Source organism: Molossus molossus, unplaced genomic scaffold, assembly GCF_014108415.1.
Source record: "Molossus molossus isolate mMolMol1 unplaced genomic scaffold, mMolMol1.p scaffold_m16_p_12, whole genome shotgun sequence".
Taxonomy (NCBI): domain Eukaryota; kingdom Metazoa; phylum Chordata; class Mammalia; order Chiroptera; family Molossidae; genus Molossus; species Molossus molossus.
Genome location: NW_023425347.1, coordinates 74,947,645 through 74,967,719, shown reverse-complemented (window position 1 = coordinate 74,967,719; position 20,075 = coordinate 74,947,645). Strand labels below are relative to the sequence as shown.

The 20,075-nt window shown below is 35.6% G+C and overlaps 1 protein-coding gene across 5 annotated transcripts in view; it reads right to left on the bottom strand.

Annotated features, from left to right (window-relative positions):
* The window catches only part of SCMH1 (Scm polycomb group protein homolog 1), a 166,307-nt gene that overhangs the window by 70,275 nt on the left and 75,957 nt on the right, over positions 1 to 20,075 (bottom strand). For 4 of the 5 annotated variants that reach the window (XM_036255813.1, XM_036255815.1, XM_036255814.1 and 1 more), the window contains one exon: positions 12,892 to 13,126. In XM_036255813.1, coding sequence (XP_036111706.1) covers positions 12,892 to 13,126 — 235 coding nt within the window. Of the gene's footprint in view, positions 1 to 722; positions 769 to 12,891; positions 13,127 to 20,075 lie in introns of all 5 variants that reach the window. The other variant, XM_036255817.1, reaches the window with a different exon arrangement.

Here is a 20,075-nt window from a genome sequence, read left to right as displayed (position 1 = left end):
AACCCCCCTTTTTAGTGACAGGCCCTGGAAGCGACTTAGCAAATGAGAAGCTGATCAGTGACAAGAACATATGAAGGGTTCCTTTCAAGTCAATGTACCACATATATACCAGAGCACATGATCAAGTCGCTGAGCAGGGAGTTTGTACTAGGATCCTGACATACTTGGCTAGTGGTCTCACCAGAGGCCAGCTTCTGCTCTAGATCAATGACTCTCAGACTTGGACAGTGGAATCCCCTGAGGAGCTTTAACATCAAAATCACTCCAGAAAATCTGACTTAACTGACCTAAGGCGTAGGCCCTGAAATGTTAAGAGTTCCCTAAATGATTCTAACTGGCAGCCAAATTTGAGAACTAGTGATCCAGCCAGCCCTTTTTGGAAGAAACAATCAGTCTTGAGTAGTAGAAGAGATCAGTACAAGGGGATGTGAGAAAAAGGTTGGCAGTATTGAGATCACTTCACCGGTGAATCATTTTGCCTTTCCACATTTTCCCCTAAAGGATTCTGCAAGGGAGTAATGCATGTTCCTATGTGAACAGAACCCACACGCATGCATGTACACACAGACACACACACACACACACACACACACCCACACACACACCATATAAGATTTTAATGGAGAAGAATGCTCTTCTAGAGCAATGCTTCCCAAATATAGACCAATTGCATTAGAGTCTCGGGAGAGCCATTTACCATGCAGAATCCCAAGCCCCATTACCTAGAGATTCTGATTCAGCAACTCTGGGGAGAGGTCCAGAGGAGGCCTGGGGAACATGAACACACACACATATATATGTATAATTACATACATAATTTATTTAAAACTTTTTGAAAAATTTTAAACCTAGAGAAAATTAGCAAAAACAGTTCACCTAGATTCAATAACATTTCACTACATTTTGTTTCCATATATCTACACACACTTTTTCCTCTGAATTATGTGAAAGTTAAAGACATCATGACACTTCACCCCCAAATATGTCAGTACATTTTGTCCTCAGAACACTGCAATATTACAATACCCAAGAATTTTAATTAAAAATATTCTCATTGTCCCCTAAATGTTCTTTATAGCTGTTTAATTTTTTAAATACAGGATCCAATCAAGAATCACATATTGCATTTGGTTGTCATGTTTCTTTAGACACCTTTAATCTATAATTGCCCTGTTGTTTTGTTTTTCATGAAGAGTCTGGGCTATTTTACTTTGGTTTCAGCATTCATTGATTATCCTTCTCTGAATCAATTAAAATAGTAATATTCTACCATTCCATCTGTATTTATTAGTTGGTATTTTCTATAAAGACGTTTCCCTGCAACTTTTGCTTTTTTTCTTTGTGTATCACTAGGGGCCCATGGATGCTATTACCATTTTTCTTTTTTCTTATTCTTTTTGATATTCATATTGTTTTAATTTTGGTTAGTAAGAACCCCTTCAAGTTGGCTCCTGTGTCCTTTTGATATGTCTTCATCATTCTTTGAGACTTCTTTCCTTTCTGGCATAAGATGTTCCAGAGTCACCTTATATTTTCTCTTCTGCTCAGCCTTGGAATCAACCATCTCTCCAAAAAGCTTGGCTCCTTTTAGTAGAGAATGGTATTTAGAAACCAAAATCAAGGTGTGCTCATTGCTTCTGAGGTGTCATTGCTTCTAGGTCTTTTCAATAAACAGAACTCGGGCTGGGGGGGGGGGGATACACACACACACACACACACGGGTGTGCAAAAGGAGGTTTACAGTGGTTCATATGGAAAAAGACATGCCAGTTATCATGATTGCAATAGCTGTATTAACTCAAAAGCACAGTAAACCTACTTTTGCCTACCCCTGCACATGAAGGATTTGAATTGAAGGTACCTTATCTTTAAAGTTAAGCGTTCATACTGATACCTCCAATTCAAATTCTATACTACAAGGTTCTTCATCCCTCATTCCATATTTGTATTTATTTACTCATTTGCTCTACAATACATACAAAGTAGTTTCAGTTTATGGCAAAACCATTAACATTATTAAGAAAAAGTCAGAATTTCTTTGCAGTTCCACTTTCTCTTTAAAATATGCCCCCCTAAATGTACTGTGAAGTTTCTGTGTTCAGGTTATTTTAATTAATTCTTTTTTCAATGTGGTTATGATATGCATTATAGACACAGTTCAGTTTTAATCAATTTTAGGATATGCTTTGTTCATCTCTTTGGGTTTAATTTTATTTATTAAGTAAAACATTTACGTTTCAAAAGTCAAAAGTCAAAAGAATATAAAAGGGTATTCTCAGAGAAGTCTCACTCATTCCTATAATTTCAACCATATTCCCAGATACTCCCAATAGTTTGTGATCTTTTCATTAATTTTTTTAGTGTACCATTCCAGTTTCTTTTAGAAAACTATGTAAAAATATAATTTCCTGCATGTTATGTATGTGTATGTATGTATACACACATTTTTTCCCCTTTCTCAAAGCAAGCGGCATTAAGTACATTTACATTGTTGTGCAACCATTACCACCATCTCCAGTATTTTTTCATCTTCCCCAGTTGAACTCTGTACCTTTAAACAATAACTCCCCATTCCCCACCATTCCTCCCAGCTCCTTGCAACACCATGTTAATTTGTTTCTGTGAATTTCTCTATATTAGGTATCTCATATAAGTGGAATTATATAGTATTTGTCTTTTGTGACTGGCTTGAAATAAGTGAAATACTTAGCAAAATGTCTTCAAGGTTCATTCACAATGTAGTATGTGTCAGAATTTCCTTCCTTTTAAAGACTGAGCAATATTCCATTGTATGTCTTTACCACATTTTGTTTACTCATTCTTCTGCTGAGGAACACTTGGTTACTTTGACCTTTGGATCATTGTTAATACAGCTAAACATAGGTATACAAATATCTTTTTGAGTCCCTGATTTCATTCTTTTGTCTGTATACCCTAAAGTGGAATTTCTGGATCATATGGTAATTCTATTTTTAACTTTTTTGAGGAACCTCTAGAACGTTTTCCATAGTAGCTGCACCATTTTACATTTCCATTAGTTATACTCAGAGTTCCAATCTATTCACATCCTCACCAACACTTGTTATTTGATAAGTCATCAATCCTAATGGGTGTGAAGTTCTTTTTTCATTGAGTTTTGATTTGCATTTCCCTAATAATTATCAATGTTGATCACCTTTTTAAAAAAATTTTATTTTTATTTATTGGGGTGACATTAGTTAATACAATTATATAGGTTTCAAGTGTAAAATTCTATAATACATCATCTCTATACTGTATTGTGTTCACCACCCAAAGTCAAGTGTCCTTCCATCACCATTTATCCCCTCCTTTATCCTCTTCTACCTCCCCCATCCCCTTTACCTCTTATAATCACCATACTATTGTCGGTATCTATGAGGTGGTTTTTTGTTTTTGCTTAATCCCTTCACCTTTTTCATCCAGCCCCCCTCCCCTCTGACAGCTGTCAGTCTGTTCTCTGTATCTGAGTCTGTTTCTATATTGTTTATTTTGTTCATTAGATTCCACATGTAAGTGAAATCATATGGTATTTGTCTTTCTCTGACTGGCTTATTTCGTTTAGTATAATACTCTCCAGGTCCATCCATGCTGTTGCAAAAGGTAAGATTTCCTAATTTATTTATTTATTTTTTTTATAGCTGAGTAGTATGCCATTGTGTAAATGTACCACAGCTTTTTTATCTACTCATCTACTTATGGGCACTTGGGCTGCTTCCAAATCTTGTACAGAACACTGCAATAAAGACAGGAGTGCATATATATTTTTGAATTAGTATTTCCAGTTTCTTCAGATATATTTTCAGAAGTAGAATAGTTGGGTCATAATAAGGCAGTTCCATTTTTAATCTTTTTTTTTTTTTTGTTAATCCTTATCTGAGGATATTTTCTCCATTGATTTCTAGAGAGCGTGGAAGGGGGCGGGAGAGAGAAAGAAACATGGATGTGAGAGAGACACATCGACCAATTGCCTCCCATACAAGCCCCAACCAGGCCCCAGATATCAAATCTGCAACCCAGGTAGGTGCCCTTGACCAGGAATTGAACCCTAGACACTTCAGTGTGTGGACCAGTGCTCTATCTATTGAGCCACACTGGCCAGGGCCATTTTTAATTTTTTGAAGAACCTCCATACTGTTTTCCACAGTGGCTACACTAATCTGCATTCCCACCAACAGTGCACCAGGGTTCCCTTTTCTCCACATCCTTGCCAACACTTGCTGTTTGTTGTTGATGAAAGCCATTTTGACAGGTATGAGGTGATATCTTATTGTGGTTTTAATTTGCATTTCTCTGATGATTGTAACGTTGAGTATCTTTTCCTATGTCTACTGGCCATGTATACATCCTCTTTGGAGAAGTGTCTATTCAGGTCCTTTGCCCATTTTTCAATTGGATTTTTTGGTGTTAAGTTCTTTATAAATTTTGGATATTAACTCCTTATCAGATGTATATCTTCTTTAGATGTATATCTTCTTTAGAGAAATGTCTATTCAAGTACTTTGTCCATTTTAAAATCAGTTGTTTGTTTTGTTTTATGTTGAAGGAGTTTTCAATATATACATATGTTCTGGATATTAATCCTTTACAGATATATAATTTGCAAATATTTTCTCCCATTGTATGAGTTTTCTTTTTACTTTGTTGATAGGTCTTTTGATAAACAAGTTTTTAATTCAGATGCACTCTAATTTAACTAGTGTTTTCTTTTGTTGTCTGTGCTTCTGCTGTCCAAGAAATCACTGACAAATCCAGTGTAATAAAGCTTTCCCTCTTTGTTCTCTTCTAAGAGTTTTCTAAGTTTTAGCTACTACATTTTGGCCTTTGATTCATTTTGAGTTAATTATTGTATATAGTGTTAAGGCAAAGGTCCAACTTAATTCTTTTGCATGGGGATATCCAGTTTTCTCAACACTATTTGTTGAATCAGATTTAAAATATAACAGCTTTATTGAGATATAACTCACATTCCACAAAATTTACCCTCTTACGCATATGATTCAGTGTTTTGGTTTTTTTAGAGATGTACAAAGATCATTCTATCTAATTTTAAAATATTTTCATCACTCTTCCAAAAAGAAACCGCATATCTATCAGCAACCACTCCTATTTATCTCTTCATCCCGGTGACTGGAAACTACTAATTTACTTTGTCTTTATGAATTTGCCTATTTTCTCCCATTGTGTGGGCTGACTTTTCACTCTCCTGATAGTGTCTTTAAAACCACAAAAGCTTTTGATTTTGATGAGGTACAATCTATCCAGTTTTTCTTCTGTTTGTGTTTTTGGTGCCATATCTAATAAACTATTGCCTAACCCAAGATTACGCCTATGTTTTCTTCTAAGAGTTTTATAGTTTTAGACTTAAATTTAGGTTTATAATCTAGTAATTTGTATATACACTGTGACTGTAGGGTAGAACTTCATTCTACGCATGTGGATATACAGTTTTCCTTCCCTCAGTTGTTGAAAACCCCACAGATTTGTCTTGGCACTCTTGTTGAAATCAATTCAGGGCACATCAATTGGCTGCCTCCTGCATGTCCCCCACTGGGGATTTGGCCCACAACCTGGGCATGGGCCCTGACCAGGAATTGAACCAGCGACTTCTTGGTGCATGGGTTGCTGCTCAACCACTGAGCCACCGGCTGGGCTCCTTTTATTCTTTTTTAGGCTAATTAGTGCCTTGTGCATTTTGTTGATTCCCCTGCCCCACCCCGGAAGGACCAGTATTTTGATTTATTGCTTTTCTATTTTCTATTATTTCATCTTTATGTTTTTCTTCTTCCTTTGCATTTTCTTTGTATTGTAACTCTTTTTCTCTAGCCTTTTGAACTGGGAATTTATATCTTTAATTTTTATCCTCTCATTTATATTGATGTCTAATATTTAAGGCTGTACATTTTCTTCCAACCACTGCTTTAATTATATCTCAAATTTTGTATATATGATTTTTAAATGATAATTATGTTTTAGGAATTTTACAGTTTTGGTTTATATTTACTCTTTTCAAGCAAGAGTTGTTAAGAGTTCTAAACTTCAAAATGGAAGGGCATTTGCCAGGGTATAAACTTTGATAGCTATAGCTACACACACACACACACACAATCTAACTTATTCATTAAAGCCTTAAATGCCTTTATTTTTTGTCATGTTAGACCATCTTACCTTAAGAGAGATGTTTAATTTCCTATTGGTATGTTTGTCTATATATCTTTGCATCTACCATAATTTCTATTTTGTAAAGATAGATGACTAGGAATTTAGTACTGAAATATATTTAATTATTACATTTGCATTATGAATTGTGAAACCTTTAACATTATAAAGTGGCTTCTTTGTCTTGTTTAATACATCTTATTCTGAATTCTACCTTGTCTAATACCAGAACTGCAACCTCTGTTATTATATCATTTGAATTTCTTTGGTATACCCTTGATCATCATTTTATTTTTAGCTTTTCTGATTCACTTTACTTAAGGTATGTCTCCTACACACAGTATAAAGTTGTGGTCGACTTTCAGCACTAATCTCAATTTTTTCTTTTAAAAGCATTTATATTTATTAATATAAATTACACATTTGGTTTCAACTGTTTTATTTCCTGTATTTTCCATATTAGTTTATCTCTTTCTCTGTGTGGTCTATTTCTTGATCTTTTGTTCCTTTGGTATTCAGGAAGTTTTGTAATTTTGTTTTAGCAGTTACCTTTATATTAACATATTTTATGATGTCCTTAATTCTCTTTTTCCTCATTTAGGCTTCTATTTGGTTTATCAGTTTTAAGTAATATCCTTTGATCCTATCTAAAGTTATTACAGAAGAAAAGAGATTTGCTTTCTGGCTCCAGTGTTTTTGCTTGGCAGGCTCCTGCAGCACTTTAATCCTCTTTGCTGCCCACTTTCTGCAGTGAATGGAACAAGTAGTAAGTAACCAGTGGCCAGCAGCAGCATCACTCTCCCTCACCTTAAGTAGTTTTGTAGCAGAGTTTTGTCAGAGCTCTCTCTCCATAAAAGCTTTTTTGGAGCCCTAGAGGGCAAATTTCCAGCAAGTTCCACTGCTGTGGCACCAGTGATTTCTCTCATCCAGTGAGCCATAGCAGTGCCCCTCCAACAAATCTACATCTCAGACCTGAGGGTGGGAGAGGGGACACACTTCTTTGGGTCCCCTAACTCTGCCCAAGTGTAGTGGCTGCTCCTGTGTCTGCTGTTCTTTAGAGTTCTCTTTCCTTTTGACTAGACAATCCCTCATGACTCCAATCCTCTGTTATAGTTAACAAGTATATTAAACTTTGTGTTCAAATTACTGTGTGAGTTCTCTTTCTTCATTAGACCTAGATTGATACACATACTATTCTTTTCTTGTTCCTATTTCTGTTTTTGTCTTAGACTGATCACCCCTTTTTGGATGAAGCTCTTTCTCTAATTAATTCCTTGGGAAGGGTTTGGGGTTACAGAATTTCCTAAGTTCTTCCACGCTGAAAACTGTTTCGGTAATAATCTCAGTACTTGAAGAATGGCTTATCTTTACATAAAATACTTGTTCTTACTTTTTTCCCCTTGAATTTCTTGAAAACACTGTTTTATTCATCTTGTTTTATACTTTGCTGTTAAGAAGTATAATGCAAATCTGATTTTCTTTCCCTTGTAAATAATTTGGCCTTTTTGTTGGAGGTTTAGATAAATTTTTCTTTATTTTGGAATGTAACTTTTACTAGAATGTCTTAAGCGTTGACCAATCTGAATCAAGTTTCCCAGGTAAGGTAGGCTTTTTCAATATGTAGACCCAGGTTTTTAATTTTTGGAAATTTTTCTTGTTTTACAATTTTAAGTATTAATTTATCTGTCTTTTTTATCTTGTCCAGGGACTCCAACTGTATATATATAAAATCTGGATCTTTGTTGACTAGGTCCTATATCTATCAGTTCCTTTCAATATTTTTCTGACCTTTCTAATATTTACTTTTATTCTCTTGGTAATTCTTATTTCTCTTCTCAATGTCTTTTATTATATTTTCAGTTGAACATATTGTTGCTCTGGGCATCCTGAAATTGAGTCTTCAGTTGAGATAATTTTATCTTCAATTTTTTTTCCTGAGTTTGGAAAATTCTATTTTCATATCTTCTATGAGATGTCCATTGTGTATTTCTAGCTTGACTTTTAAAATTTATGATCCAAGGTATTTTTTCATGTTTGTCAATACTTGTTTAATTCAACTTGAGTTGTTGTACAATAGTTTTCTTCTGGTTAGTCACTGATTTTGGCAGTAGGATTTTTAGTAGTTAAAATGGTTTTACCCTCATCTTCTAGTTTGTTTTTGTTTTTTGTTTTGGTCATATAGAAACTTTGTATAGATGTTGACTGCTGTTTATTAATCATCTGAAATATCTTATATTTTCCTGGACCAGCAAAAACAGGAGATTCTATTTTGTCAGGGATCTTGAGTCATGACTATTTCTGTTGGCACAGTGAAATGTAGTTTCCTTAGTAGATGAGCCTGTTTGGGATGGAGTGGGAGGATTGGTATGTCTTTTGATTTTGTGATTCTCTTTTGTTCCTTTATAAATTACTAACCCTTACTTCCTTCTTTTCCTTCAGGATCATGTGTCCCTTCCCCCCAAAGGTAGTTATCTTCCCAAGGCTGCTATCTATCACTAGTTCCTTACACTTTCAATTCATGCTCTTTCTTCTGATTCCTCAGCAGCCAATGCTCTAATCCAATAGGTTTTAGCTCTGTTCTCAATATTTCCCACTCTGAATAGGATTGTTTTTCTGGGGGGTCATTCTGGCTGTGTAAACCCCACTGTCCTCTCTTTTTATGCACTTTCCACCTACATAAAATTCTTCATTTTGGTATGGGTCTGTTACTGGCTGTACTGGTTTCAGATCTTTTTATCTGAATATGTAGACTAACATGTAATAGAAATTTGTGGTATTCTTGACTCCTAGTTATGTTTAGACATGAGTTATGGGTGGTATAATTTACTTTCCTTTTTTTTTCTATCCTCACCTGAGGACATTTTTGCATTCATCTTTAGATAGAGTGGGAGGGAGACAGGGAGGAAGAGAGAGAGAGAGAAACATCGATGTGAGAGAGACACATCGACTGGTTGCCACCCACACAACCCCAACTGGGGCCGGGGACAAACCACAACCGAGGCATATGCCCTGAGCAGGAACCGAACCTGGGTTTCTCTGGTCTGCGGGCCGATGCTCTAACCACTAAGCCAAACAGGCCAGGGCTGATTTACTCTACTTTGAGAATTTATGGAAATATTTTGATTTATATGGTCATCATTACCTTGGGACTTTATGTTTTTAATAGCTTCTCAAGATACTTCAAAACAATGATTCATAAAATAGGTTGATAATAATCCTGTACCATGCAGCTATATTCCATGAGGAATATCTCCAAACTACTAAGAAGTCATTTTAGGACATATTGTTAAATGAAAGAAGCAAGGTTGAGAAAAATATGTATAGTATGCTGTCATTTAGATAATAAAGTAGAGGTTACATATCTATATATGTACACATTCATACATACAAGGATTAATTTGTTTATATTTTTTAAATGGAGTATAGACTATAAAAGTAAAAGAAAGTGGTTTATCTATGCAGAGGAAAGGAATAGGATGATGGAGATTTCTCTGAATATACTTTGTTTTATAGATCTGACTTTAAGAACAATGCATATCATTTAGGTATTTATAAAGCAAAATTTAAAAAGAAGCAATCTTTAAAAATCAAAAATTAGCCCTGGTTTGGTCCAGCAGTTAGAGCATCAGCCCATGGACACATGAGTCTCGAGTTCAATTCCGGTCAGTGGTGCATACCTCAGTTACGGTTCATCCCAGGCCCTGGTCGGGTCATGTAGGAGGCAACCAACCAGTCCATGGTCTCTCTGGCATCAATGTTTCTCGTCTCTCTCTCTCTCCCTCCCTTCCACTCTTCCTGATGATAAATAGAAAAATATCCTAGGGTGAGGAATAAAAAAAAAAATTAAATGAAACAAGTGAATCTAAGTTTACATCAAATTGGCAACATGGCCATCCAGAGAGAAACTAATGCAAATGACCTTATAACAGTATTATTAGACTGCCCCAGAGGGTAAGACAAATAATTGCAACTAACTTCAACATTGTTTAGGTCTCATAATGATGGCAGTACTGGTATTGTTATCCTGAAACTGTTGTATGTATATTGTAGGATAAAACAAATGAGTTATTTTAGTGACATGGAAAACTAGCATTTTGTGGTGGTACAAAGGAAATACTGATTTAAGAGACTAAAGATGAAATCAGTACAAACATCACTGTTCTGAATTTTAGTAGAAAGTATCAACATAAACTAACAATTTTTTATATTAATAAAAAAAAGGATGCTCCTACCTCTCTGTACCAAAAAGACCTAGAAAGAATGACCAACCCAGTAGCACTGAGCACTGTAGTGCTCAGATTATGGCCTCTAAATACCACCTCCCACTAAAAGGAGCCTAGGCACCTAAAATAAATAGCTGATTCCTTATTTGGGCCAAGAAATATACAAAATGAGCAAGGAACATTTTGAAATTCCAAAAATCCAAGAGAGCTATCAAATAATATAAAGTCAGGAGACAACTTGAGGCACCTATGAAACCAAAGATGTGACAATTCAAGAATCAATAAAAGCAATTAGTGCAATGAAGTGAAACATATCAAATATATATGAATCCTTGAGTTTATAATACTAAACAGCAACAACAAAACCTTCCTTAAATATTTTTGGAGAATGTTAGTAAAGCAATTCATTATTTTGAAAATTGGTAAAGAAAGAAAATAATCAAGCCCTGGCCGGTTTGGCTCGGTGGTTGGAGCATCGGCCTGTGGTCCAGAGAGACCCGGGTTCGGTTCCCACTAAGGGCATGTACCTCGGTTGCAGTTTGTCTCCGGCCCTGGTTGGGTCGTGTGGGTGGCAGCCCACCCTTTCACATCGATGTTTCTCTCTCTCTCTCCCACTCTATCTGAACAAAATATCAAAAAATGTCCTCGGGTGAGGATTAAAAAAAAGAAAAGAATCAAGCATTTAAACCATCTTTCTTACATGAATTATGCCTAAAAATAACCAAATAGCTGATGAAAGTTTATTTTAATAGGTGTATTACACTTAACTTACATCGATGGGATAAGATTAAAATTTCCCATTTTGCAAGCATGGTGAATTGACAAATTTAATCAGAGGTCAGAAAACTATAACCAGTAGGCTGGCCACATCACCTGTTTTGTAAAGTGTTACTGGAATATAGCCTTGCCCGTTTGTTTATATATTATCTATGGCTGCTTTCAAATTACAAAGTTGAATAGCAATAGAGAATCTAAGGCCCATAAGCCTTTAATATTCACTATATAACAAACAGTAATGACTGCTACATTATCAAAATGAGAAAAAATCAGACCATATATGCTTCCTAATAGAAGTTAGCATAACCATCTACGAAATATTCTTAGGAAAAAACTGAACCTGAACATGATAAAGCCTCTACATCTAGCTACCAATTTTTAGGAAAGAGGATAGAGAAACATATTAAATAATACTATAGAGATACAATCAGCAAATATAATTATGCAAAACTTTGAAGACAAGTGACTTAGATTTTCAACAAATAAATTGTCAGAAAAAAATTAAGAGAGAAGGAGAATCCAAAGATAAAAAGAGGCTTAAGGGACATATCAATCAACTGCAATATGTGGATCTTATTTGAATCCTGATTCAAAAAAACTGTAATAAGAGAGAGAGACAGAGAGGGAGGGAGGAAGGGAGAGAGGAGAGAAGGGACAATTTAAACATTGAGTTAAAATGTGTTGATATTAAAAATTATTAGTTTATTTACATGTGATGTTATTATAATTGTGTTTAAAATTACTGACTATGAGAGATACATATTAAATATTTAATGACAAAATGATACTATGGGCAATTGGGCAGAAGAGAGGACGGAGTGTGTAAAGATACAGATAAAACAAGATTGCTTCTGTATTGATAATTATCAAAGATATAGGATACATGGACATTCACAATGATATTCTTTCCTCTACCTTAGAATATATTTGAAATTTTACATTACAAATAATTTTTGTTAATAGGGGAAAATGCTAAATAACCATCTGGGGAGCACTTTCAAACAACACATGTTCTCTAATGCTCAATTAACCTAGCACAACCTCCTGATGGAAACATAGCCCTTATATAGCTAATAACCCATCTTCCTCTAACCTCCATTGAAACTCACTGCAATAATAATTCACAGTAACTGAAGAGATGGGCTAAATTTCTCAGGTATATTAAGGCAAAAGAAAAAAAAGGTGAATTTGATCTTGAAGAGAAAAACCTAGTGAGGTTATTAGTTTAAATAAAATAATGTATTTTACTGAATAATTAATTCACAGTGAGAAAATTCCCAGGACCAAGTGAGAATTTAGGGGGAAGGAGTTAAGGGGACCCTTATAATAGTCATCCTCTTCACTGGGAGATTTTCCGCTCACATCTGGTTATTATTGTAGGATTTGTTAAAAGCTCTATGGTTTATTGAGGTAGATTAAGTGGCAAGACCTCCTTCCATTCTGTCTATCAGGGTAAATGGGAACTGACAAAGAAGGATGAGGGGTGTGGTTTTTTGACAGAAAAAGAAGTTTGGGAGCTGCTTGAATATCATAAGTTAATGTAGAAATGGAGATGTCAAGATTTTACAGCTTATTTTATTTTGGGTGGGCCTTTTCCTTTGGACCATATGAAAAAGAAAAGATAGGCAGGGGACCCTAGCCTTTCTCATAATGGGATGTACAATTTTGGGAAGATAATTAATTGGTTAAAGAGGACTTGGGTCTAGTTACTCACCCAGAGGGGGCTGCAGCATACCCCCATTCTTTTCACAGTTTCCAATAGGTTGGATTTCAGCTGAGTCAACCAGCCGCCAGAAGTCATTCTTGTTGTCGCTGCCATCAAGGCGAAGGCGGAGGCGAGCACCTGTTAGTCCAACTACTGTGGCGATACAGGTGGATGTGGTGTTCCTGGGATCCTGTGCCTCCAATTTCATACTGATCTTGAATTCGTTGCTTGGAGGTGTGTAGGACTGAGGAGAACAAGCCATGGGGATTAGGCAAACTAAAGTAAGTGGCAATTTTAGTCAGGATGTTAAGAGATGGAACCAGAAAATTTATGCTTTGGATTCAAAGTGGGCCAAGGACAACCCATCATGAATTATTCCCCAATACTTGGGAAGAGTTACATGCAAAAGAAACACTGGAAGGTAAGAAGGGGAAAACCATTACTTTCCACTGAAGTATCAAATATTGACTCACGCTAGTAAGAAAAAAACAAGAGTGTCTCAAATGGTCCTTACTTTCTCATCCTATCTTCTCCAACTCCCTGATCCTCTAGATATTCATGCTTTTTAAAGAAATCATCCTGTTTACCTATTATATCCTACATGTCTTTTCATAAAGCATTTCAATATATTGCTTTGTAAATCCAGCACACAGACTAAGTATTGGGGGTCAACTTTTTCTTATTTTGACATTAACTTATAAATCAATTCATATGTTTTAAAACAACTTTAAGTTATAATTGATATAAAATATACACTTTGGCAAATCTTGACATATGTATATACCCATGATACTACATACATCATATACAGCCTTGAAACCATCACCACAATCAAGATGATGAACATGGACATGTTCTCTCATGTCCCTTTAAAATCTCTCTGGTCTAGCCCTTCTCAAACCTCTGTTTCCAGGCAAACACTGATCTACTTTCTATCACTGTAGATTGGGTTACGTTTTCTAGTCTTAAACGGAATCATAAATATACTCTTTTTTTGTTTGTTTGTTTTTTTATCTAGCTTCTTCCACTCAGCATAACTATTCTAATGGTCATCCATATTGTTAAATGTACTGATAATTCATTTCTTTTGTTTCTTTAAAGACTTTTTATTTTTTAGAGCAGCTTTAGGTACACTGCAAAATTGAGAGGAAGATACAGAGATTTCCCATATATACCCTGCCCCCTTGTGTGAATAGTCTCTTATTATCAGCATTCCCCACCACAGTGGTACATTTGTTACAATTGATGAACCTACACTGATACATCATAATCTCTCAAAGTCCACAGTTTACTCTTGGTGTTGTATACTGGGTTTGGACAAATGTATGTCATATGTCTATCATTATGGTACCATAAAGCATAGTATCACTAACCTAAAAATCTTCTGTGATCTGCCTATTCATCCCTCCCCTACTCAACCACTGGCAACTACTGATCTTTTTACTGTTTCCATAATCTTTCCTTTTCTAGAATGTTATATGGTTGAAATCATATAGAATGTAGCCTTTTCAGATAGGTTTCTTTTCTTTTGTAATATGCATTTAAGCTTACTCTATGTGTTTTCATGGCTTGATAGCTAATTTCCTTTAAGGGCTGAAAATAATCCTTTGTCTGGCTACACCACAGTTTATTCATCTACTGAAGGGCATCTTGGCTGATTCCAAGTTTTGGCAATTATGAATAAAGCTGCAATAAACATCCATGTGCAGATTTTTGTGTGGTCACAAGTTTTCAGTTCCTTTGGGTAAACACCAAGGAATGTAATTGCTGTATTATATGGTAAGAGTATATTTAGTTCTGTAAGAAATCACCAACCTGTCTTAGAAAATGGCTGTAACCTTTTGCATTCCCATAAACAATGAGTGAGAATTACTGGTGCTCTATATCCTTGCAAGCATTTGCTGGTGTCAGTGTTCTGGATTTTCACCATTCTAAATAGAGATGTAGTGGTATTTTTTCATGTATTATTTTTATCATCTGCATATCTTTTTTGGGGGGGTGAGGTGTCTAAGAACTTTGGCTCATTTTTAAATTAAGTTGTTGATTTTCTTATTGTTGAGTTTTAAGTGTTCTTTGTATATTTTGTATAACAGTCCTTTGGCAGATGTGTTTTTTGTACATATTTTCTCCCAGTCTGTGGTTTGTCTTCTTATCTCTCGACAGCATTTTTCACAGAGCAGAAGCTTTTCATTTTAATGACGTCCAGTTTATCAATTATTTCTTTAATGGATCATGCCTTTGGTGGTGTATCTAAACAGTCATCACCAGCCCTGGCTAGTTTGCTCAGTGGTTAGAGCGTCGACCCTTGGAACAAAGGGTCACGGGTTTGATTACAGTCTAGGGCATGTACCTTGGTTCCAGTTCGATTCCCAGCCCTGGCTGGAGTTGTGAGGGGGACAACCAATCGATGTGTCTCTCTCACACTGATGTTTCTCTCTCTTTCCCTCCCTTCCACTCTATCTGAAAATCAATGGAAAAGTGTTCTTGGGTGAGAGTTTAAAAAATAAAAAATAATAAGTCATCATCATATCCAAGGTCATCTTGTTTTTCTCTTATGTTATTTTCTAGGAGTTTCATACTTTTAAATTTTACATTTAGGTCTGTGGTCTATTTTGAATTAATTTTTGTGAAGGGAGTAAGGTCAGTGTGTAGATTATTTTTTGTTTGTAGTTGTTTAGTTGTTTCAGCACCATTTTTTAGAAAGACTATCTTTGTTCTATTGTATTGCCTTTGCTCCTTTTTCAAAGATCAGTTGACTATATTTATGTGGGACTATTTTGGGGCTCTCTGTTCTGTTCCATTGATCTATTTATCTATTCTCTTTCCAATACCATAGTTTTTATTACTGTAGCTACAGTCTTGAATTTGGGTAGTGTCAGTCTTCAAACTTTGTTCTTCTTCAATATTGTGTTGGCTATTCTAGATCTTTTGCCATTCCATATAAACTTTAGAATCAGTTTGCCAGTATTCACAAAGTAACTTGGTGAAATTTTTATTAAACTTGCATTGAATCTATAGATCAAGTTGGGAAGAACCATTTTTTTTTTTTCCTTTATTGATTTCAGAGAGAGAGAGGAAGTGAGAGGGAGAGAGAGATAGAAACATCAGTGAGAAAGAACATCAACTGGCTGCCTCCTGCATGCTCCTCACTAGGGATTGGGCCCACAGCCTGGGCATGTGTTCTGACCAGGAATCAAATCGGCGACCTCTTGGTGCATGGGTCGACGCTGAACCACTGAGCCATACCAGCCGGTCTTGAACAATATATTTTTTTATCCTCACCCAGGACATTTTTCCATTTTTTGTTCAGGTAGAGTGGGAGGGAGAGAGAGGAACAGAGAGAGAGAGAGAAACATCGATGTGAAAGAAACACATCGAGTGGCTGCCATCCGCACAACCGACCAGGGCCAGGGACAAACTGCAACCGAGGTACGCGCCCTTAGCGGGAACCGAACCCGGGTCTCTCAGGACCGCAGGCCGACGCTCTAACCGCTGAACCAAACCGGCCAGGGCTTGAACAATATTGAGTATTCCTTTCCTTGATTATGAACAATCTCTATTTTTAAGTTCTTTTTAAAAAATATGTTTTTATTGACTTTTTAGAGAGAGAGGAAGGGAGAGAGAGATAGAAACATTGATGTGAGAGAGAAATATTCTCCTGCACATCCCCTACTGGGGATGGAGCCCACAACCCGGGCATGAATCCTGACTGGGAATCGACAGGACTTCTCAGTCCATGGGAGGATGCTCAATCCACTGAGCCACACCAACAGGGCTTAAGTTCTTTTTTGATTTCGTTCATCAACATTTTAAAGTTTTCCTCAGATACACTTTATACATATTTTGTTAGATTTATACCTCATTTCTGGAGGTGCTCATATAAATGGTATTGTTTTTAATTCCAAATTCCACTTTTTAATTGCTGGAGTATAGAAAAGAGATAGACTCTTATAGATTAACCTTGTGTTTTGCAACCTTGCTATTAATTGCTCATTAGTTCTAGGAATTTTTTTTTGTCAATTTTAGATTTTCTACATAAACAATCTAGTCATCTGTGAACTAAGAGAGTTTTATTTCTTCCATCCCAATCTGTATACCTTTTATTTCCTTTTCTTATTTTATTGCAATAGCTACAACTTATAGTATGATGTTGAAAAGGAATGGTGAGAGGGACATCCTTGCTTTCTTTTCTCTGTTAGTGGGAAAGCTAGTTTCTAACCATTAAGTGTGATACTGACTAGAGGTTTTAAAAAAATAGTAATATTCAGCATAACTATTATGATATTCATCCATTTTTCCCCTTTATTGATTTTAGAGAGAGAGGAAGTGAGAGGGAGAGAGAGATAGAAACATCAGTGAGAGAGAACATCAATTGGCTGCCTCCTGCATGCTCCCCACTGGGGATCTGGCCCACAACCTGGACATGTGTCCTGACTGGGAATCGAACCAGCAACCTCTTGGTGCATGGGTCAATGCTCAACCACTGAGCTACACCGGCCGGACTCATCCATATTGTTGAATGCATCAACAATCCACTTCTTTTCATTCCTGAGTAGTATGTCATTTTGATGGACATTTGGTGTGTTTTGAGTTTTTCACTATTACAAACAAATCTTTTATGAACATCCATATATGGAAATGTACTTTCTATATTTCCATACATATTTCAGAAATATATTAAAGTGGAGTCTGGCTGACGTGTCTCAGTGGTTGAGCATCAACCCATGCACCAAGAGGTCGTCAATTCAATTCCTGGTCAGGACACATGCCTAGGTTGTGGGCCCAATCCCCAGTGGGGGCCACGCAGGAGGCAGCCAACCAATGTTCTCTCTCATTGATGTTTCTCTCTCTCTCTCTCTAAAATCAATGAAGGGGAAAAAAAGAAATATATTAAAGTGGAATGGATGAACCCAGTAGTGTGGCTCAGTGGATTGAGTGTAGCCCCATAGAATGAGAGGTCCTTGTTTGATTCCAGGTCAGGGCATGTGCCTGGTTGCAAGCTTGCCCAGTAGGGGGCATGCAGGAGACAGCCAATCCATGTTTCTCTTTTACATGGATGTTTCTATCTCGTTCTCTCTTCCTCCCTCTCTCTAAAAAAAAACAAAAAACATTTTTTTAAAAAGTGGAATGGATGAATCATGATAGGTATGTGTTTAACTCACATACCAGAAACTTTACCTTTTTATAGTATATAATTCAGTGGTTTTTAGTATATAGAGGCAAACATCACTCTACCTAAATTTAGAATGTTTTCATCATGCCCCAAAAAGAAACCCCATACCCATTAGCATCTCTCCCCATTCTCCCCTCAACCCAGTCCCTGAAAACCATTAATCTAATTTGTTTCTATGGATTCATCTATTCTGGAGATTTGATAGAAATGGAATTTTATAATACATAAGTAGCTCCTTGCTTCACTTAGTATAATGATTACCAGGTTAACCTGTAGTGTATATCAGTACTTCATTCATTTTCATTGCTGAGTAACATTCTAATTAATATATGGATATAAAATTTTGACTAAACATTTAGGTTGTTTCCTCTTTTTGGCTATTAGGTATAATGATGCCTTAAACATTTCTGCATTAAGTTTTTGTGGGGTCATAGGTTTTAATTTCTCTCTCTTGGATACATACCTTAAAAAAACTGCTGGGTCATGTGGCAACTCTATTTTGAGTAAATTTCAAACTGTTTTTTAAAATGCCTACAACATTTTACATCTCACCACCTACAGGGGTGTTCCAATTTCTCTGCATCCTCAGTAACACTTGTTATTGTCTGCCTTTTTTATTTTAGTTATCTTAGTAGATATGAAGTGGTATTCTCATTGCAGTTTTGATTTGCATTTCCCTAAAAACTAATGATGTTAAGAATCTTTTACATGTTTGTTGCCTATTTATATATATATGAAGAAATATCTATTCAAATTCTTCGCCCATTTAAATCTTAGGTTATTTAACTGTTGAGGTGGTAAGAATTCTTCATATCTTCCAGATACAAATTCCTTATTAGATACATGATTTGTAAATGTTTTCTCCCATTGTGTGGGTTGTCTTTTTTACTTTCTTAATAGTATCTTTGAAAGCACAAAGACTTTCAATTTTGTCTATCTAGTTTTTCCTCTGTTGTTTGTGGTTTGGGTGCCATATCTAAGAAACCATCTCCTATTCCAAGATTTACACCTATGTTTTCTTCTAAGAGTTTCATAGTTTCAGCTCTTACATTTAGGTCTGTCATCCACTTGGAGTTAATTTTTGTATATGGTGTAGAGGTAGGGTCCAACTTCATTCTTTTGTATGTGGATATCCAGTTGTACCATATTAGTTGTTGAAAATCCCACTGAACTGTCTTGGCATCTTTGTCCAAAATCAACTGAACATAAACATATGGGTTTATTTTTGTACTCTCAAAATCTAATCCACTAATCTATATGTCTATCTTTATGTCAGTTCTACGACGTCTTCTGTACTGTAGCTTTGTAGTAAGTTTTGAAATGAGGAAATGTGAATCTTCTACCTTTGTTCTCTTTTTCTAAGATTGTTTTGGCTATTCTGTGTCTCATATTTCTATGTGAATTTTAGAGTCAACTTATCAAATTCTTCAAAATAGGCATCTGGGATTTTGATAGGAATTACATCAAATCAATAGATCAATTTATTGCTGTCAGCTATGTAATTTGCCAATATTTTTCTCCAAGTCTAGGGGTTATATTTTCATTCTCTTATCAATGTCTTTTAAAGGGCAGAAGTTCTTAATTTTGACAAAGCCTACTTTTTGCATTTTTAGTGGATAATGCTTTTGGTAAGCTGTTTTCTATATGTAAGTTTTGCATATTTGTTAGTTCATTCATAACTATTAATTTTTGCTGCTATTGTAAATGGAAATTTCTCTTCCATTATAACTTTATTGAGTTCTTTTTTACCATTGAGTAAAATGTTGGCTTTAGCACTGAGGTATAAATATTTTTTTCATGTTCAGGATGTATTATTCAATTCACAGTTAATTTAGTGATTTTTACTTTTGTTCAGAAGTATGTTGAAGTTTTTCTGACAAACTATTTTCCATAGTAACTGAATCATTTTACATTTTCACCAGTAGTTTATGAAAATCCCATTTGCTCCATAACCTTGCCACTATTAGGTATTGTCAGTCTTCCTATATATTTTCTTCAGTTTTTGTTCTAATCTTCAGTC